This window comes from Haliotis rubra, unplaced genomic scaffold (assembly GCF_003918875.1).
Source record: "Haliotis rubra isolate DU_JTF1 unplaced genomic scaffold, ASM391887v1 Scf310, whole genome shotgun sequence".
In the NCBI taxonomy this organism is placed as follows: domain Eukaryota; kingdom Metazoa; phylum Mollusca; class Gastropoda; order Lepetellida; family Haliotidae; genus Haliotis; species Haliotis rubra.
In genome coordinates this window covers 1,087,534-1,110,268 of record NW_025766981.1, presented here as the reverse complement: position 1 = coordinate 1,110,268, position 22,735 = coordinate 1,087,534, and the positions used below count along the sequence as shown (strand labels likewise).

Genomic DNA, 22,735 nt, shown 5'->3' with positions numbered 1-22,735 from the left:
CATGGACCGGTATCCAGCTTTGTCCTTGGGTCAGCTATGGAGGCAACATGGACTAACGGAGTGTCGAAATATGACCTTGATGTCCACAGTTTCTGCCATTTCCGTAAGATCATACCCGTAGTTACCTGAGTTGGACTTCACGAGATGCAGTTTACCCTGAATGATTGTCACCTTGGTTCAGCGGTAACCAATCAACATAAAAAGAAAAGAAAGATTACACTTTAAAACTTTATTTGACCATAACATTAACGAAGGTTATCAATAGCCCTACAAGACAGAAATCTGTCTCGGGATCATTGCAAAGTGAAGGCCAAAAAGACAGCAAAGATACCTGAATCAAATAAATCGACGTCGAATAACCATTTCTTCATTTGTTCATTTTTTCCCTGCATTACACAGGGGTGTACTCTTTCCTTTTCCTGATAGTGTATATTGTCTCAACTGGTACCTTCCTGGCATTCCTAAAGACTCACAGAATGCAATGCCTTCATACGTGTACGACACATGGTTAATCCTTTTCAGAACGAGTTCTTCCATGGCTACAAACAGGCAAGCAGGAAGGAAAGCTGCGTTGCAACATGCAATGCAGGAATGAGGGTTGTATTTGAGGACAACTCCGACGTCGTAAAAGACATTTATCTTGCCTTCGGGTCTATGGCACCGACCACCATCATGGCCACTCACACAATGAACGGGCTTATTGGCAGGTAAACGTTCAAACTGCAATTGTTACATGTACAGTAACCCGTGAAGATCCGGGTTAGAATTGGTCTTCAGTAACTCATGCTTGTCGTAAGAGGCGACTAACAGGATCGGGTGGTCAGGCTATCTGACTTGGTTGACACATGTCATCGTATCCCAGTTGAGTAGATTGATGCCCATGCTGTTGATCACTGGATTATCTGGTCCAATCAGGGGTGAGATTGTCTGGTCCAGACTCCATCATTTACAGACCGCCGCCATATAGCTGAAATATTCCCGAGTGCGGCGAAGAACAAAACTCATCCACTCATTCACTCACAGTGTCACTCACATATACAGTAAATCATTGATTACTCTTCATAACCAAAGGACTTTGGAATGTTTAAACCAACATAAATTGTTAATATTAATGTTCGTAATGTTGTTTGTTTTTTTCCAGTCGTTGGCAAAACGATCTGGTAACCAAGGCAACCTCCCTGCTGGCCGAGGAACTGCAATTGGCTCCGGGGCACCCGTGGGGATGTGTGAATACAGACAATCTCTCACCACCAGCTTCTTCTATAAGTTCTATCTGTCTGTTCAACACGCTTTATGTCATCAGGTATATAACACGGAATACCATGTGCATGTAATTCAATCTATAACTGATATATAAGTTTAGGACGGAGGATTAAAATACTATAATACTAAATAATGTTGTTGTTAATTATCTATTGCAGTTAAAGGCTACATTTGTCAAGGTTATTGAATAGTTTGTAGATTTAACACTAAACAAAATCCATTTCACATAATTTCAGTTGAATTAGAACTAAACTTTGCCATACCTTTGCAGACAATCTTCCAGCAAACTGTAATTATTTGTATATTTTTCTATAGGGCACAAGTCACCTAGTCGTCTTAAACGACGTGTTACATTGTGCAGAGTTGCGACCCTTTGATGTGCAAAAACACAATCATCGAGTCGAAACTGAGATGAACTGAACTGCTTTTATAATCTTGACTGTGCAGATGGGTTTCATTAAAGTAATAAACATACTGGTAAAATGTGCATCACATCAGGCTAATTTCCATTTAAGTTAAGACTGTATGATATAACTGATGATGAACTAATTCCAATTGGTTCATAAAGGTGTTTACATCTTTCCAGAATGGGATTGCATCAGATATACCCAGACATTTGCGAAGTGCTCTACTGGACATTGACTACACATTGCCAAGTCCCAGTCACGTTTATGATGACGTCACTTCCTGTCATCCAGCAGACGACACTGGGAAAATGTACGGGATACAGCACGCTACAGGCGAGACAATGTTTCTGGACGACATGGCGCCAAGTGAAGGTGAGATTCTCCATGTGGACGACATGGCACCAAGTGAGGGTTAGGTCATGTATGTTGTGGTGTTCCGAATAATTGAAATAATCGAAGACGGGTCGCAGTGACCAAACGACCAAGCAATCGATCACATTTTCCACAATCGAACACAAACAATTTTGGAACAACTGTTTTAGTGTTTGAAACACTTGACAATGAAACGTATCTTAGAAGTCGTCAAAGATTGAAAACGCGTTTAATTCTTAGAAAACCCACTTCACTCACTGAAAAGTCATTACTGAATATTTCTTAAAGACTCAAGGAAGTTTATGTTCATGATATAATTGTCATCACTTTAAAGTAGCAAGTGCATCATTTTACACTGGATGTGAAATTTGCAAATGCAATTTGTGCAGTTTCTAAATAAAACAAAAAAACAACAGAGAACCACGTTAAATTATCTGCAACAACAACCTGAATAGGGAAATCTGAAAAATGACGCTAACCAATTTTTTCGATGGTTGCTCGCTGGTAATGAACCAATTACCATTGTTATTGTGAAATTCCAACCAATTCCCAACACTACCTGTATGTGGAGCACCTAGGGTCAAGGGAACGTGAGATTCTTCATGTGGACGACATGGCAACAAGTGAAGATGAGACCCTCCATGAGTACGAGTCATGTGAAGGTGAGATTCTCCTTATGGGCGACGTGACGGCAAGTGTAGGTGAGATTCTCCTTATGGACGACGTGACGGCAAGTGTAGGTGAGGTTCTACATGTGGAGACAAATATAAATGTCACATAGCCTAGTAGGTGTTTCAAATGAATGAATGAAGGTTTGTCCAGTTATGTTTCATTACTGCTCTATTGGCTGGAAAGACTTGACCACAGTGGGCCCAACACCGCAGCACTAAAAGTGAAATTTTGGATACACGAACACACAGTCGTCCAAACCGTAGCAATGTGGTCATACGTTATATCTTGCAGGAGAACTATTCATGGCCCTGGTGCTCAGTAAGAGACCACACGGTCGTCTTGTTAGTGTTGACGCAACAGAGGCGCTCACTCTGCCGGGAGTGGTGGACTTCATCACACACAAGGACATCCCAGGGGCGAAAACCTGGGGACAACCAGGACCAGGAGAAGAGGTTTTCGCCTCGGATGTGGTACATACTATGTTATGTTATTAATAGTATCATTCATAGTTTCAAGGGATCGGGTGGTCAGGCTCGCTGAGTTGGTTGACACATGTCATTGTATCCCAATTGAATATATACCAAAAAAAGCTTTCTGTCTGTCTGTCTGTCTGTATCCCAAATGCGTAGATTGATGCTCATGCTGCTGATCACTGGATTGTCTGGTTTGACTCGATTATTTGCAGACCACCGCCATATAGCTGGAATATTGCTGATTGCGGCGTAAAACTTAACTCATTCACTCACTATTAAAAGTATTACTTTTTAAGTTGACTAAAGGTGCGTTGATAAATTCCGTATTTTTATGAAAAAATACAGTGGAAACCTGATATTACTAATTTAGTTATACGATCTCTTTTGTTAAGTAATTTACTTCCAGGGACCGTGAGAAGACGTTTAGTTAAGCGGTATTGTTTACTTATCCGAGTTTAGTTAACCGGACTCTAATAGTGATAATTAATGAAGAAATTTGCCGAGACCAAAGAATAGTGTTTACTTATCCGGTCTATTTAGTTCAGCGGTCTTTACTTAGGCGGTTTCCACTGTATATGCATTTGGAAAAATAGCAAACGTTGATCCCATAACTGTATATAAGTCTGAAATCAAATCGTCACGCACATATATATATATATACTAAGCAGCGAAAGAAACGTCAGTTTGGAATTTTCCTTCGCAGAAACGGATAACTGTAAACTCATTTTATGTTTTGATTGTATATTTTTGACGAGATCTCCAACTTTACCTGAGCAAAGACATCCCTTCCCAAACTCAGAATTTGAACCCAGGAAATGGTGTAAAAACCGGAACCTGATCTCGGAGATGGTACGGTGTTCTCCGTGTTTTTCATGCAACTCATGCTGCACGTGCTGTTCACAAAGACCCCCTAGCCCTATGAAACATTCACCCCCAACGTCACCTGGATTGCAAACATTCACATTAGGAACGTCAGCAGGATGCCGCAACTCACGACAGCCTCAGAGGTCAACGACTGGCTGCAGCAACGCTGGGCCACCAACAAGACTTGAAGCTGGCCACACTGCACAACCCGTTGTGCCACACTTCCAGGTCAACGTTCAGACCATCTACAGGCTGCAGCAACATTTCCGGAGCACCAACACCACCGTGGGAACCTCCATTGCCGTAGAAACCCCTCGATCGCGTGAACCCCGTACAACACCAAAACTGGCAGACCAAGGAGAACTGTTCTGTTCACAGATGAGAGTCGGAACTGCGTATCAACTACAGATGGCAGAACGAGAATATGGCGACGACGTGGCCAGCGTTACTCAGACCAATGTGTTATGGAAAGAGACTCATGTGGAGGTGCAAGCATCATGGTATGGGGTGGAATAGGCCTGAACCAGAGAGTGGGTCCTGTGGTGTTCCAGAACCTTGGTCCAGGGAGAGGAGGCGGCATTACAGCAGTGCGCTACATCGACCAAGCTCTCAGACCCCACGTCATACCACATTTCGCACATCACCGGAACAACATTTTCCAGCTTGATAACGCCCGGGCCCATACTGCCAGAGCTTCACGGGACTTCCTACAGCAGAACGGTGTCAACATTATACAGTGGTCAGCCCTTAGTCCTGATTTAAACCCAATTGAACTTCTTTGGGATGGAATTCAGAGGAGACTGAATAATGTCATACAAAGGCCGAACACAGCCGATTTATTGCGCCAGGCCTTTCTCAGAGTGTGGTTCCAGGTGCCAATGGCCTTCATCAATCGATTGGAGCACTCCATGCATAGACGCTGTGCTGCAGTTATTGCCGCTAGTGGTGGTCACACTAGATACTGAAGTCAAGAGTCTGAATGGACTGCAAACGTTAACGTAATGTCTTGAAATTGAGATGAGTTATTCATTGATGTGTCAAGATATTGTACACAAAAATGTTTATGATCCGCTGATTTTGTCCATTTCTGTAATGATTTGATTACAGTGCCTATCTCATTTTGAATTCGTACTAACGTTTTTTTGGCTGCTGAGTATATATACATATGAAGTACCGGCTGACATTTTGGGGATAAATCTAGTCATTTTCGCTTTGGTTTCTTTGAATGAAATCCTCGATATTATACGACTAATACACTGGCCAAAAAGAGAAACGCATTACCAAAATATCAGTTTACCTTTACGTGTTTTATAAAATCGGATTAAACAATAAATAAAGAATGTACAACAACCAAATTTTACACAGGGTTAGGCACATTTTCCTCCACTACATACAGTCATTAACTGCTGTTAGGGACATCTGTGTCTGTGACGGCACTGTGACAAAGTCAGTACCTGGTGTGACCACCACGAGCATCGATCACTGCTCTGCACCGCCTGGGCATGGACTGAATGAGTCGTCGAATCTGGCGTTGTGGAATCCTTCTCCACTCATCCTGCAATGCATGGCTCAGCTGTTGTAGGGTCTGTGGTTGAGGCTGTCGGCGTCGTACACGTCTGTCTAGCAGATCCCACAAATGTTCAATGGGGTTGAGATCCGACGATTTGGATGGCCATGGCAGCACATTAACATTGTTGTTGGCAAGATAATCCATGGTAACACGTGCAGTATGCGCTCTGGCGTTGTCTTGCTGGAAAATCTCTCTTCTGACGTCAATGGCGGGAATAAGGTGACGTTGGAGGATTTCATCACGGTAGCGTACAGCAGTTAAATTTCCTGCACGTGCACCAGATCTGTCCTACCATTCAAGGCTATGTCTGCCCACATCATGACACTTCCACCGCCGTATCTATCGACTTCACGAATACAGTGTCGAGTGTAGCGTTCATTTCTCCGTCGGTAGACACGCATCCTACCATCATGGCGATACAGCAAGAACCGCGACTCATCACTAAACCAGATCCTCCTCCAGTGCTCTAGGGTCCATGGTCGAACGTTTTGCTCCATTGCAGACGTGCACGACGATGATGATGCCGCAGAACAGGTGCTGTATATGGTCGCATTGGTCGTATCCCATGCTGTCGTAGGCGATTTCTGATGGTTTGCGCTGATACTCTACGAAATCCAGGAACATTGTTGGCTGTGTATGCTCCACTGATTGTCCGGTTGCGCAGATGCAACACCCGGATGAAGCGTCGGAGTTGTGACCCTTGGTCTACCAGATCTTGGTCGATCTTTTGTAGAGTTGTGGAGTCTGTAGCGCTGCCACAGACGGGAGATGGTACTCTGCCTCACGTTGAAGTGCCTGGCTACTGATGACTGACTTTCTCCAGCTTCCAGACGTCCAATGGCTCTGTTTCTACAGTCTTCATTCAGTCTTGGCATCTTGAGGGTCGCTTATACGGAACAGCTTAGAGTGATTCGCAACGGGACTGTCACATTTTTATACCCATCGGTATGAAGCTATAGTACCCGTATTTGCACGTGCAACATGCTTAAAGCTTTTCCTCCATGCGATTTCTCGCAGTTTTAATTCAAGGTGCTGTATTTTGGCGACAGTTCACCAAATGTTGCGTTCGTGTGCAATGAATTAGTGTAAGGGCTGTATTCACAGTTAGCAATGACATTTATATTGATTTCAAGTATTCATATTAAAACACATTCTACTTTGAAAAACAGATTTTAGCTATGCGTTTCTTTTTTTGCCCAGTATATTAATACATGGCTACATTTACATAAATTCATTGAAAACACTTGAAACTGGTCGATGTTTGACGATACTGCAAGGTTAACGCATGAAGTTTCATTTACAAGGTGTCGTGTCGCGGTCAGACTATAGGCGCCATTGTTGCGGAGAGCGCACACGCCGCCGACCATGCTGCGTCAATGGTGAACATCGTCTACGAAGACCTTCAGTACTTCCTTACAATTAAGGTAACCCATTGACAATGATTCAGTGAGTAAGGGAATGTCAAAACTATATATCCTGAAACAGGCAAGCCTTGGGTAAAAGTAAGACCAAAAACCCATGTCTTTGAGGCTGAAGAACTATTATAAGAATTCAGAGGCGGTGGGGTAGCTTAGTGGTTTAAAGCGTTCGTTCGTCACGCCGAAGACCCGGGTTCGATCCTCCACATGGGTAGAGTGAGTGAAGCCCATTTCTGGTGTCCCCTGCCGTGATATTGCTGGAATATTGCTAAAAGCGTCGTAAACTCACACACATACACATTTTAAGAATACTATGACTGTCGCTTTAAGCTTCATTTTCCAATGATGTGTTAGCCTTGACTGGATTCATTCCTTCACAGGAAGCTATAGAGTACGAATCCTTCCACGGAGCACCCCAGACTCTGACCAATGGCGACCCCGATTCTGCTTTCAAGACCTGCGATCACGTCTTGGAGGGAGAGGCTCGGACAGCACCCCAGGAGCACTTCTACCTGGAGACAATGGGCACCCTGGTCATTCCGGGAGGCGGGGATGGGAAGATGGAAGTTTATACCAACACAGAGTCTTCATCGTCAATACAGGTACAAGTAGGAGTTGCAATGACTTTCAAAAAATAAAATTTTCAAGGAGCACTTCAAACTGAGGTTATTATAGAATGAATTCAAGATGTATTTAATGTTTGTTCCAGGAAACTATCTGCAAAGTTTTGGGGGTAACTTCCAGCAAGGTCGAGGTCAAAGTCAAGAACCCAGGTAAGTTAATAGAAGTTGAACTTCTGATTACCATTCAATACGTATTGTGAATATAGCATGTAAGGGAACTCCATGAATTATCGGGAACGAAATACACCCTGGGCATTACTGAAGAATGATGAAGGGATTTCTTTTTGTTAGGAGGAACTTTCTGCGGCAAACAAACCCGGATCCTGCTCACTTGCCTACCGGCAGCTGTGGCAGCTCAGAAGTAAGTAATAATAACTTGTATAAAATATACAGAATTATTACGCCCGGTTAGGGTGCACTTAGCACTTCCTTCTTAGATCCAGGAAAATATACAATCCCAACCTGCTTGTTAGATGTAAACGGTTGACAGTCAAATTTCATTCTCGTCCTCCCGGGTACCCATTCACTGCTCGGTCAGCCGAGGCATTTTACGAACAAAGTCACTTGTCTAAAGTGACATATGCTACGTGTGTTTCAGGACATGAACACTGACGTATTTAGTTCATTGAACATAATTCCTGTATGCACTGTTTGAAACGGAAATGAAGATGACACTTAGTACAGTTAAATGCCTGATTCCAGCTATATACGTCTTGAACCTTGAAACGGTATGGTATCACCGAAGGTGCAAATCCTCTATGAACCCTCAGTCCTTAAGGCCATCACTTGACATGTAGTAAGCAGTCCTTTGTTTGGTTGCGAGACGTGTGGAAGTGCTTGAAGCTATTGAACAATTATGAACAAAAGTAACGGTTGTTTTTCACTTTATATTGAATTAATCTTCGCTGAGATCAAAGTGTTAATGTCATAGGTGCATGCAAACTCGTATCCATCTCTGCCATCTGAAACAAATATCCAAGCAGCATCTGAATCCATATAATGGGATGCAGGCTTCCTTCACCAGGTTTCCCGATGCCAGATAGTCAAAAAGACATTTCTCTTGTGATTTGATGGTGCAAGGGTCCGGATCGACAATCAAAATTTGTTGAGGCTGTTATGATATAGGAACAGGTATTTACGTATTTCTCAAATACTTTGTCCTATGTCAACTGCAAATGTACTTGTCCCCACAGACTGGGGAGACCTGTACGATGTGTTCTGGACAGACATGTGGACATGACAGTCACTGGAACTCGCTGCCCCACCTGGGCACATTACAAGGTACAGTTACCTTCTGTACAAGTAAAAGATCCCGTAAACGGATGCTCAATTAAAACAAATTACATTTAATGAATTCAATAAAATAAATATTTAAAAAATTTAAAAAAATTATTTTAAAAACCCACCAAATTACATTTAATTATATAATTCTTTCGGCTGTCACACAAAGAACCTTGAATCTTCAAGAGGCTGTAGGGTAGCCTTGTGGTTAAAGCGTTGGCTCGTCACGCCGAAGACCCGGATTCGTTTCCCCACATGGGTACAACGTGTGAAGCCCATTTCTGGTGTCCCCCGCCGTGATGTTGCTGGAATATTGCTAAAAGCGGCGTAAATCCAAACTCAGTCAGTCAGTCGTCACGCCGAAGACCCGGGTTCGTTTCCCCACATGGGTACAATGTGTGGAGCCCATTTCTAGTGTCCCGGAAAACCATACTTGCTCACTTACTCACTCACTCAACTGAATTTTTTGGACTCGATCCCACCTTCATAGGATCATAGTAGTACAAGGAGCCCGATTGAAATACGTGTTTGCTCAAATAAAAATACTATTTACTTTTCACAGGTTGGATTCGACAGTGACGGCAATATCATCGCCTACAGTGTCAACGTCTATGTAAATGCTGGGATGTCGGTGGATCAGTCACGAGCGGTGTGTAATGTGTCATATCACTGTGCATTATTCATGGCGTTATACGTTGATAACTACGTCTTATATACAGATAGAACATGTTTTTCAATGAGGTGGCAAGTTTGTTTATTATGATTGTTTCTTGTCTAACGCCTCAGTCAGCAATATTCCAGCTATATGGCGGCGATCTGTAAAAGATCGAGTCTGGACCAGACAATTCAGTGATGAACGTTATCAGCATCGATCAACCTCACTGGGATGGGATACGATAACATGTGTCAGCGAGTCTGACCACCCGATCCACGCCTCTGACGACAAGCATGGGTTGCTGATTATCCTGGCACGCCCAAGGAATGCAACACTGCATAGCCTATGACGACAGGGCCATAAGTTACAATGCATTTTAAAGAGGTCTAATCCGAATTGACGAATGTAATAACTTTCCTTACATTGGTTTCCGCACTTGAGCAGCTTCATTCCAGATTTGATCTACTGTGTGATGACTTTGTTTAACCATTCTCAACATTGACCTGAAGGTGGTACATCAGATGATGATGAACGTCGACGCCAGCTACAACATTCCCAACTTGGCATTCAGAGGACACTCTTGCAAAACGAACCTTCCCTGTAATACAAGGCTTCAAGGTTTTGGCGTTCCACAAGTTACCATGGTTACAGAGCAGATGATTCAACAAGTAGCTGACAAAGTTCGGAAAACCCCAGAACAGGTACTATGTACATAGTTTTAATGTATGTCCACACTGATCACACACTAGTGATAACCCCATATGCGATATTTACCAAAGTGCACCCCCACCCCAAGCACTAGGTTATCTAACCGCCCATAAATACCAGGCGTTAAGAGTGTATAGTATTTAAAGGAACAGAGACTAAACAAATGAAGACACAATATAATAAACAACAGTTATGGAATCATTACGGTTATGCGACCGGGTGTTTACAAAGTGCGTGGGTAAGCCATTACCTGTCGTGCAATTGCATGATCAGGTGGTAAAATTGTATATTCTGTATACTACATAATCACGATGAATGTGATATTTCATTTCTTACGATGTTTTCACACTAAAGCTGAGTGTGTTACCTAAAATATCGAGGTTAGCGGTTTCTTGATGTTTATTCCAGATTCGCCTTACCAACATGTACAAGACTGGTGACGTTGCACATTGTTTGGAGTTGTCTCTCTTCAATGCCAGGCGTTGCTGGGAGGAATGTATGATAGATTCCCAGTTTGAAAGACGTCGAAAGGAGGTTGATAAATTCAACAGGTAAAACTGAGACAGAACATAATGTACTGACGCCCTAATTCTTTATAACGTGTGAGATATAACCAGCATTCAATTACCTCAATCAAAATACTTGAAAGATATTTACGGCATGCTTCCAATGTTCATCTCAATCGTCTAGGACCCTGTAATGCCACAAGCCCATGATTATGGGTTCGAATCCCAGTTTGCCCTGCCTATGTTTCTCGGTTTGCCATCCCCAAGCTCTGCAATTTTCCCAAGAGGGTAAAATATACGATCGGAATCAAATGTTGTTTAAAGTTGGCTTAACACCCATTTCACTCACTCACAGACGAAGACGAAACTGTGTATTATTATTATTAGGGTATATATGGTAATCTAGTTCTAGATTATCTCACACTGTCTTCGAGTCCGGTGTCTGTCATGGTGTTTCTCTGTTCCATCTGTAGTGAGAACAGATGGAGGAAGCGTGGACTATCTATGGTACCAGTCAGACTCGCCATCTCGTCTCCAGAAGACAGTAATCAGGTCAGTACATCACCATACGAATCTTCGTTAGGTTGCAACAGCGTTCCGTTCACTTTACCCATTTTAATATACACTTAGATTATAGAAAATATACTAGTGAACCGCCAAAGGTATACCTCTCCTTCAATTTAATGTGTTGTAATGTGTTGTTATATGTTACTGGATAATTGTGGCACGTTATTAGGTATTGCTAGTATAATATTTTCTAACTTGAGATGATTTTGATTTCCCCATCAGTTTAATCTTCCGATTTGTAGCAAACATTTACACCTAACGTTGACACCTGATTTTTACACTTTTACACACCTACCATTTGAACTTATACTCTTCTATTAACATTCACATCTGACGTTCATAAGTGACATTTACACCTAACGTGAAAAACCCCTAACATTCAAGCCTTTTACACTTGATATATACACCTGACAATCACACCTGTATATTCTATATGTCCAGGTGGGTGTCATTGTGCAGATCTACCTTGATGGATCCGTCGTCATCTCACCTGTCGGCGGTATACCTGGGCATGATGCCAACGTCAAGATGGTGCAGGTAAGTGTAACTATTGACGTGTCGACGAAGATGGTTCTGGTGTCTTCGAAAATCAATACATTTCTCCGGAACATCTAAACCTCTAAGGCGGTGTCTAAATCTTAATGAATCACTTTTCTGTCCAAAACGAATCATCCAATCGGCATCCATGACAAGGGGTGGTACTGACTACTGTCAGAGTATTGTAACAGTATCATGTGATGCCCATTTACGAGCCTACACAAACGTCTGGTTCCCCACAGATCGTCAGTGAGAAGCTGAATGTGCCCACATCCTTCATCCGAACTGATGAGGCCAGGGAAACTGGCACCCGGTCATTTGATGCAGGGATGACCACGGCTGACCAATGGGGCCTCGCGGTGCTGGTCAGTTGTTGTTGTCTTTTATTTGGCTGCTTGTGATCTTTGGTGTTTTTTTAAGTTTTGTTCCATCTTTTTTTTTTTTTTTTTGTTGTTGTTGTTGTTGTTGTTGTGCATTTGTTATGGTTGTGTTGGGGTTAATGTGGTCGTTTTGTGGGGTTGTTGAGGGATGTTTGCTTTTGGGATTTTGTGGTTTGTTTGTGGTTTGTTTTTGTAAGTTTTGTTTTGGGTTTGCTTTTGCAATTTCGTCTCGCTTTTGATTTTGTTATTTTTCAATAGGTCGGAACGTTCGGTTTCATTTTGTTCAAATAAACTGTTCTATTACATATTAGGCACCTCGTTAAAATCTTTGTTTCTGTTCTCATATATTTTATCAAGGAAAATTCTTATTATTTGCGATCAGCAGATTCAAAGCAACTCCATCATAGATTGACATTTAGCCCCAGAAAAATATCTTATCTTAAAATATATATAACCAAAATAAAAGTGGATCTCAGAACAATGCTAAAGTTTCACAAACCAAGTTTGTAGACTTGCCTGCTTATTCTGTACTTGGGTTGGACACCCTCTTTAATTGATTCTCTGGGGCCTTGGAGACAACGACAGGTTCTGTTTGGGTCAGGCAATTTAGCACAAATCTTTGTTCACCATATTGTCATCACCAGGATGCTTGTGATATACTCCACCGACGCTTGCAGCCTTACATCAGTGTCGACTCTAGTGGAACGTGGGAGGATCTGGTAGGTCATCACCATCCCTTCCTGAGCAATGCAATCAAATACCAAAATAGTACCACTGCCTTGTTGCTTCAAGGGACGGTGTGGTAGCCTAGTGGTTAAAGCGTTCGCTCGTCACGCCGAAGGCCCGGGTTCGATTCGCCACATGGATGCAATGTCTAAAGCCCATTTCTGGTGTACCCCGCCGTGTTATTGCTGGAATATTGCTGAAAGCGGTATTTAACTAAATTCACACACTCACTTGTTGCTTCAATGATTTAAGCTGTGTAATGACCGTGAAGAAGTATTGAAGTATGGCACAGGTTAACGAATGGTTGTTACCATCGTCGTAATACTTTTCTTACTTAACCCAGTGGACAGATGTCTGCTTTTAGCGGATATAACCAACCATTAGTACAAGCGTGAATGGTTGTCTCAGACTCTGTTCACAGGTTCTTGTTGCAGTCAACAACAGAGTTGACCTGACGGCCTCTGGTGTCTGCAGGTAATGTAAAATAACATATTTTCAATAAAAACGTATGTAGGATTTTTGTAACGACAAAAATATGCATTTTAAGCAGTACTTTGTGTCACTGATTTAATATAAAACTACATTGACCTTAAGGAGATGCTCTATTAACGATTAAGTGATTAAACTATTTTCAAATAAAACTATCAACATGGAGAAAATAGTAACGTTTTAACATATATTTTGTCATGTTATATGCGATTGGAAAGAGTGAAAGTTACAAACTAACCCACTGTGTTCCAATGTCGTAAACCTTAAGCATAGGCGGATCCAGAGGGGGGTGCAGGGGTGCGCACCCCCCCCCCCCCCTTTTGTCCTGAAACTTTATTAAATGACCTTTGAAACACGGGTGAAAATGAAGTGTGCACCCTCTTTTCCTCAATTTTGCACCCCACCCCCACCCCTTTCTCAAAAGCTGTATCCGCCCCTGTTAAGGGACCCGTTCCTGAAAGCGATCGTAGCTACAATCAGTTGTAAGCCCTACGATCAACTTTACAATTGTCGTAACTAACAATTTATTGTCGTTCTTCAAAGCTACCGTAAGGAATTGTAAGTCTCGCGATTGTAAATCTTTCGATCGTAAATTACAATCGTGATCTTCTGCGCTAAAGCTAGAAATTATGCGCTTATATCACTTCCGGTTTGTGTGAGTTGCTTCCCCTTTCAAGCAGACGACGTAATTAAGGGTGCGATCATGTCCGAGGAAAAGAAGAGTAGGGGGTCTAACTTTCAAGCAACTGAGCATCGGATATTACTCGGGACCAGTACCTGTTATGACGCTGGTCAGCCTCAGTTAAAGATAACACATCAAATGTGCAAACCATTTATCTGCATTAACGGTTGTGTTTAGTTTCCACGTTGATCAGATAGCACGTACCGCGTGAACACTCTTGTGTAATAGCCCACTTATTAAAACGAACATGGGTGCTCAGCATTTTTGGCTTGGGTACAAACCATTTATAGACAATCACTCTGTCATGTTTATAATCAGACAACGCTAGTTTCAATGATATATTCATAATTTACATTATCTTACTTCACACATGAATATCGTTTTCTGGTTGGCCGATAATCTTCTATTATTGCCAGTGTACTCCGCTTACAAGCGAGTAACATTTTCTATATTACCCACTGGGAATGCCGAACTGTGGGAATTCATTTGGTACTTCGTGTTAGTAATTCTTTATCTCGAATAATTGAGTTACTTATGATGTCCGGAAATTTTCGATGTTAACCGAATGCAAATTCAATCGAAGGTAAATAGCTCTAAACTTGTTTTCTTATTGTCTGATGGGCACAAATAGGCCTTTTATTGGCCCACGTCGCTCTAAAACTCTAAAACCAACCAACCAACCATCTTATTGTCTGCTACATTTTATGTCATCTGAAAATCTAGTATTGGCTAATTGCCTAACTCCGGCACTTCTTATTATGATCCGATACCCGTGTTTCAAACAGTTCATTGAGGTGTTCGGTGAGATAAATACGTTGTTCACTGGCCCCTCGGGGTCCATGGGTTGATGTACCCTCTATGTTTGTTTATGTTCCCTGAGCATGTACCCCTCGTGACCAGTGAATAGCAGATAGTGAAATGAAATATTTGTAAAACTTTGTTCATTTTCTCCGTGTAAATGTAACCAGTCTTTTATAGTGATTTCAAATACAGATCGTGATATTTAGCATTTTCTAACATGATTGCTATCCATTGCGACGTCACTAACGACAGCACCTCAGACCGGAAGTACTTCGTGTGTGGTGCCAGCTGTTCTGAGGTCGAGGTCGACTGTTTGAGCGGGGAGTGTCACGTGACCAGGACTGATCTTGTCATAGACGTCGGTCGCAATCCAAATCAGGCAGTGGACATTGGTCACATCGAAGGTGCTTTTATGCTGGTAGGTTGTTAGTTGACAGCTGGGATATCCGCTGCCGTGAATGACAGTGAGTGACTGAAAACTGACCATGATCAATGACCCTCGCTTTCGGAATACAGTCAGCCTAGCCTCGCGATCGTAGCGATAAGATGATCGTAACCTTCATACTTTAACATAAACTTACGACAGTCGTAATAATAGTAATTGATTTATAGAGCACCTATTTCCAAACGATATTGCTCAAAGGCACTATAAAGAGAAAGATGGTAGACAATGTCTATAGAAAAGAAAGTTTGAAAAGATGAGTTTTGAGGGCAGTTTTGAAAGCGTCATCAGATTCTATTTCTTTTAGGGTGGGTGGTAGAATGTTCCATACTTTAACATAGACTTACGACTGTCGTAGCGCTATGAACGCTTTGAGGAATGGGACCCATATCTCCAGTATTGTGATTTAATTGGGAACCCACTCTATCCAGGAATTCTACATTGATGTTATGCAGTCTTAGGGGGGACAACGTACGAACTAGTAATGAAGTACGTATTAACATTCTGTATATTGAATAGCATTATCAGTAACGATTTGCAACTGTATCTCATGATAACCCTGTGAAAAGACCAGGTCCCTGTTCCACAAAGCGATCGTAGCGCTCTACGACTATGTTAAAGTATGGGACTAACGACTGTCATAGCGGTACGATCGCGCTGAGGAGCGGGACCCAGAAACATTGGTTTTGTTTCATTTTTTTTTTACAAAGCACTTCCGTGTCTTTAAAGGTCAATTGTGGCTGTAACACCGTTTACCTCCTGTGTTTATTGCAGACTGGCTCCCTTTGCAAGGACCTGATTTTTCCATTAGATCTTCTGCAGTGTACACTTAGCAGGCTTCCCTGCTCTATTGTAAAAATCTCGCACTTCACTTGCTAGATAACGGTGTTTGAATCGATAATTAAACGTCACTTTTCATTGTAAAAAAGGAGTTGTTCACCCATACATCATATCCTTATTTAATGTCCAATACAATTACCTACATTTGTAACGAACACGTTTATAATGAACTGACGAATGTAACGAATTGTTTTTGGTCACGACCAGTGGCTGTATTCGTTAGTCGGAGTGAATATAATGAACTACTGTTGTGAGTTCATTTGCGATGTTGTCAACGGTTTAATACAACGAAACTCCTTTCACTTGCCACGTTCATATACAATACCATTACCCAGTGTATTGATTCCGTACACGTAATTTTATAACACCATTGGGTGTTCCATATAGAAACACATGACCCTTGCTTGCCACCTTTGTGGCGGTGTGTGGTCCTCTGCGTAGAGCTCAGGTCACAATCAGTTGAAGTTAAGCAACGTTGGTCGCGGACAGTCCTCGGATGGGTGACCGTGTTTGGCAGCTTGACTCCTGAAAACCCCACAACGAAGCACATGTGACGCATGTGGTCTCACCTTAAGCAAGTGAGTTTGTTCAAAATTGCCTCTGTCCACCCAGCAGTAAAATTGGGTACCTAGTATGATACGATGGTAGTCTGAATTTGAACCTTGAGCGCCTGAAAGGCGACCGGTTGTATTCTCCACATGGAGTGTTCTGTACTCGTTGCTTTGAGCATGCAATGTGCATGGATAAACGCGCAATATAAATGGACTATTATTATTACCTTCTAACGGTTCTCCCTCTGTACAGGGCTATGGTCTATACGTTTTGGAAGACTACCAGGTCCGCCCGGATGGGGTGCTGCTCACCCTGGGGCCAGGCACATACAAGATACCTTCCATCGGGAACATACCCCTCCAAGATGAACGTACACCTGCTGAATGATATCAACAAAGAAGGAACAACCAACGAGTCGGAGGTTGGTAGAACATTTTGGATTTTTAGAAAGGTGTTTAAAACTGCCAGGGCAGGTCATTCACTTTTTAAGGTATTTTGCTGCTAACAGTTTTAATCATCACATGAGACCAACGTTTTCCAAATACACGCCATAGTGAAATATAACTAAGTCACGACGGATACCTTGCGTAGATTGTCTAACATTTTGGGGACACAGGTGACCCAGATGACTGAGGCAACACAATAGCCAATGTTGAGTCGCGTTTATATTTCTAGGTTTGTCGGTCCCATATTCGTGGATTTTATCACAGGGGTAAACGTCAGCGGCCTGTATCTTGTCAAATCACCCCCTCTCCCCCACCCCACTCCCAACACATACACACACACACACATACACACACACACACACACACAGACACACACAGAGACAGAGACAGACACACACACACACACACACACACACACACATCAAGCTGACACGCAGATACCACGAATGGCATTGATGTATATATAGAAGTATTTGTCATCTGTTTTGTTACAACGAACGACAACAAACTCAGAATGGTAATTTCAAAGCTCGTCTATCACATTGCAGGGTGTTGCCGACCTGTCGGTGGTCCTGTCCCTCTCCGTGTTTTTCGCCATCACTGACGCCGTCAAATCAGCCAGGGCAGATGCAGGCAGCACAGGCCGGTTCCAGCTGGATTGTCCCGCTACTCCAGAAACAGTCCGAATGGCTTGTCAGGACCAGTTTACGAAACAGGTTATACTTGTCATAAGATTCAAAACTACATATGAAATATATAATTATTATGTCCTTTATCACGTATCATCTTACCCTGACCCTTTGTACTTGTACCTCGTGTACCTCGGACTGAAGGAGGTCTTCAGCCATCTATGATTGTCGTAAGAGGCAATTAGGAAGTGATTTGATGGATCGGTTGGTCATACTCTGTGAATTGCTTGATAGCGTAGGTCGTTGCACATGATATCAACCGTGGTTTGACTTGTCCAATATTTACAGCCGCAGTCATACATGTAGTTGGAATATAGCTGTGTATGCATTAAACAACAAACAAGTCATATACGCAATTCTATGACATGCGACACTTTCTGCATATAATGCAAATCTGTCTTTACTTTTTGTTTTATATTTAGTTTTTCAATTCGAATATAACAAGCTACCACGGCCAGAGGGTATCATGTTATGATTTATATGGCTGTAATCTTTCCGTAAGTGCCTAATGACATCACTAATTTCTTCTTTTTTTTTCTTTTTCTTTTTTTTATTAATCTTTTTTTAGGTACAAAACCATGACATCAAGTAGCAGTCAAATATAACCATGCGTGTGTATACAGAGTTTGGCAAGCATATTATAACAAATGACATTGTAGGGAAATGGGTCGGTTGTACGTTAGTATTAATCAAACAATTGGTGACAATCAGACCAAAATCCAACAAATTTGGTAAAATTACAAGAAGAGATGGCATCTGTTCTCTCGATATTGTAAACTTTACTTATTTCATTTCTGATCGTATCGAAACTTGGTGTACAAGTATATATTCGTATTTTAAAAAGAGTAAATTTGACAACTGTTATCAGGAGATTAAGGACATCGTTCCTTTTATCAGAGAATTCAAATATAATTTTCTTCTTATCGATATTCAATTATCCATTCTTATAATTCCTGTCGTTAGTTTGTCGTGTACGTCTATTTAAATATTGTTACGATGGGTAATTGGGACTGGTTATTTAGCGTTGACATTTTATAGGTTATAAATGTGTCATTAGCACATCTCGATTTTACTACCCGAAGAATACACATATTATGAATCTCGCATTAGGCTGCATGTTAATTTATCAATTTCAGTGAAATATTTGTGTGGAAAAACGTAAATGCTGTTTTCAGACTCGCAGTATGATCAACTGTGACGTTGAAAAATATTTAAGTATTGTACATGAAAGTATTATACATGAAATTACATGTCGTAATATTCTTATGAAATTCCGAGCAGGCATATTATGATTAAAGATAAATGAAGGAAGATGGTTAAATATTGATGTATCTCTACGCACATGTCCTGTTTGTAAATGTGGTATAGAGGATGAATTCCATTTTCTTTTAGTATGCAAATGTTATTCCTGAGAAAAATTACGTTATTTTCTACATGTTTACAACCAAATTCCAAATATATTTATATTCAGCCTGTTAACTTCCGCTTCAAATGAAGCATTATTAAAATTATGCAAATTCATATATACTGCTTATAAAAAGAATCAGACTTTTTTAAACTCTTAATTGTTTTACTTCATAGTTTCAATATATTCTGATTGTATATATGCTATATGTATATGGGCCGGTGGCCTTCATGCATAATAAAGATCTTTGTATTGTATTGTAAGCAAGTGACATCACCTCAAACATTATGACGTAATTACATCCTTACAGACCGAACATTGACTTCAGTCCTTGGCTTTATAAATACAAGGGACAAAACCTTTTTCTGATATCAGAAAGAATAGTTGGTAGCTTGAGTTATTTGAGAATTCAGTCATTGTATATACATGCTTTTATGAATCAAGAAAAAAAGTGATGATACTAAGTGTAAGGGAAAGGATGAGCGCACACTGCCACACTTGTGCAACCAGCACAAACACGTGCAACTGTAAATGTGTTGACACTGTCCGACCGCCATTTGTCAATCAGACGCCAATGTTCTTAAGCAAGTAATAATAAAGTTTTATTCCACAGATCCACCCTTCATCAGAAGACTCGTGTACCGCTTGGGTGATACATCTCTCTTAGTGCATCCCATTTGATTCGGCGTGATGAGTGACTGCGATATCTCACGGGGAGATTTCAACTGTCATGCATCCAGATTAAAATTTGCGTGGTGTACTGCAAGGATATTGAACCGAGGGAACATTATTTACTGAAAGCTGCTGAGATAGTTTATTCCAAATTGAAACCTCTACGTCGGATTATCGAATGGATGATGTACGGCGATGCGGTGAATGAATGGTGTTCGGCGATACGGTGAATGAAAGGTATACAGCGATACGGTGAATGCAAGGTATTCAGCGATGCGGTGAATTTATTATATAGAGTGATAGGGTGAAGAAAATATGTTTAGTGATACGGCAAATGAATGATGTACAATGACACGGCGAAAGAATTATATACAGTGACATGATGAATGAATGACGATACAGTGAAACGGTGAATGAATGACGTACATAGATGCGGTGAATGAATGAAATAAATAGATGCGGTGAATGAATGACGTACATAGATGCGGTGAATGAATGACGTACATAGATGCGGTGAATGAATGACGTACATAGATGCGGTGAATGAATGACGTACATAGATGCGGTGAATGAATGACGTACATAGATGCGGTGAATGAATGACGTACATAGATGCGGTGAATGAATGACGTACATAGATGCGGTGAATGAATGACGTACATAGATGCGGTGAATGAATGACGTACATAGATGCGGTGAATGAATGACGATACAGTGAAACGGTGAATGAATGACGTACATAGATGCGGTGAATGAATGACGATACAGTGAAACGGTGAATGAATGACGTACATAGATGCGGTGAATGAATGACGTACATAGATGCGGTGAATGAATGAAGTCGAGAATGATACCATGAAAGAATTAAAAGTAGCGATGCGGTGAATGAATGACGTAAATAGATGCGTTGAATGAATGACGTAAATAGATGCGGTGAATGAATGACGTACATAGATGCGGTGAATGAATGACGTACAATGATACTGTAAACGAATGATGTACAGTTGATGTCAGTGAATGACGGTGAATGAATGACGATACAGTGAAACGGTGAATGAATGACAGTTGATGTCAGTGAATGTCGGTGAATGAATGACGATACAGTGAAACGGTGAATGAATGACGTACATAGATGCGGTGAATGAATGACGTCGAGTGATACCGTGAAAGAATTAAAAGTAGCGATGCGGTGAATGAATGACGTAAATAGATGCGTTGAATGAATGACGTAAATAGATGCGGTGAATGAATGACGTACATAGATGCGGTGAATGAATGACGTACAATGATACTGTAAACGAATGATGTACAGTTGATGTCAGTGAATGACGGTGAATGAATGACGATACAGTGAAACGGTGAATGAATGACAGTTGATGTCAGTGAATGTCGGTGAATGAATGACGATACAGTGAAACGGTGAATGAATGACGTACATAGATGCGGTGAATGAATGACGTCGAGTGATACCGTGAAAGAATTAAAAGTAGCGATGCGGTGAATGAATGACGTAAATAGATGCGGTGAATGAATGACGTACAATGATACTGTAAACGAATTATATCCGCTGCCGTGAATGACAGTGAGTGACTGAAAACTGACCATGATCAATGGCCCTCGCTTTCGGAATACAGTCAGCCTAGTCTTACATTGTGTACAGTTGATGTCTGTGAATGACGTACATAGATACGGTGAATGAATGAAATTCAGCAATACAGTGAATAAATGACGTACAATGATACTGTAAATGAATGACGTACAATGATATTGTAAATGAATGACATACAGTAATGATGTCAGTGAATGACGTACATAGATACGGTGAATGAATGGAATTCAGCAATACGGTGAATGAATGACATACAGTGATACTGTAAACGAATGATGTACAGTGATACTGTAAACGAATGATGTACAGTGATACTGTAAACGAATGATGTGCAGTGATACTGTAAACGAATGATGTACAGTGATACTGTAAACGAATGACATACAGTGATACTGTAAACGAATGATGTACAGTGATACTGTAAACGAATGACATACAGCGATACTGTAAATGAATGATGTACAGCGATATTGTAAATGAATGATGAACAGCGATACAGAAAATAAATGACGTACAATGATATTGTAAATGAATGACGTACAGTGATATTGTAAATGAATGACGTGCAGTGATATTGTAAATGAATGAAGTACAATGTTATTGTAAATGAATGACGTACAGTGATACTGTAATTATGCAAACTTTCACTCTTGAGTAACATGCTATTCCAAGTTACATGGAGGTTATTCTATACTAGGCGTCATTAATAAAGGCCCAAATGATATATAGCACATGTAAAGAAAAGTTTCTCAGAAATAAAAGAACTAAGAGTGTCATAATGTTTAATGTGTTGACAAACGTGACACATCGTGACATACAGACAAAAGTACACACAGCACTAGCAAACATCAGTTTTATAGACCAACCCCCCAAAATGAAAATGATAAACATGAACATTCGGTCATTCAATATCTTGTGTACCCTCCTTGCGCGTCCAAGACACAGGTGCACCTTGTTCTCATGCCCCTTATCAAGTTCATAAAGAAAGCTAGAGTAATCGCATTCCATTCCTCTACTAGAGCTCTGCGGAGTTCTGGGAGATTCACTGGTGCTGGGTGACGTGTGTACACATGTCGACCGAGTTCA

General features: G+C 41.2%; 1 protein-coding gene across 1 annotated transcript in view; it reads left to right on the top strand.

The window, feature by feature from the left end:
- Positions 1-18,555, top strand: part of LOC124283229 (xanthine dehydrogenase/oxidase-like) — a 43,147-nt gene extending 24,592 nt beyond the window's left edge. Inside the window, 23 exon segments of the mRNA XM_046719258.1 lie at positions 523-624; positions 1,142-1,303; positions 1,850-2,042; positions 2,621-2,704; positions 3,006-3,184; positions 4,280-4,354; positions 6,926-7,045; positions 7,420-7,641; positions 7,749-7,812; positions 7,954-8,023; positions 8,856-8,943; positions 9,506-9,592; positions 10,715-10,857; positions 11,286-11,364; positions 11,821-11,916; positions 12,159-12,281; positions 12,941-13,015; positions 13,444-13,496; positions 15,247-15,412; positions 17,081-17,182; positions 17,184-17,249; positions 17,823-17,990; positions 18,532-18,555. Of these exon segments, the coding sequence (XP_046575214.1) occupies positions 523-624; positions 1,142-1,303; positions 1,850-2,042; positions 2,621-2,704; positions 3,006-3,184; positions 4,280-4,354; positions 6,926-7,045; positions 7,420-7,641; positions 7,749-7,812; positions 7,954-8,023; positions 8,856-8,943; positions 9,506-9,592; positions 10,715-10,857; positions 11,286-11,364; positions 11,821-11,916; positions 12,159-12,281; positions 12,941-13,015; positions 13,444-13,496; positions 15,247-15,412; positions 17,081-17,182; positions 17,184-17,249; positions 17,823-17,990; positions 18,532-18,555 (2,541 nt within the window).
- The last annotated feature ends 4,180 nt before the right edge of the window (positions 18,556-22,735 follow it).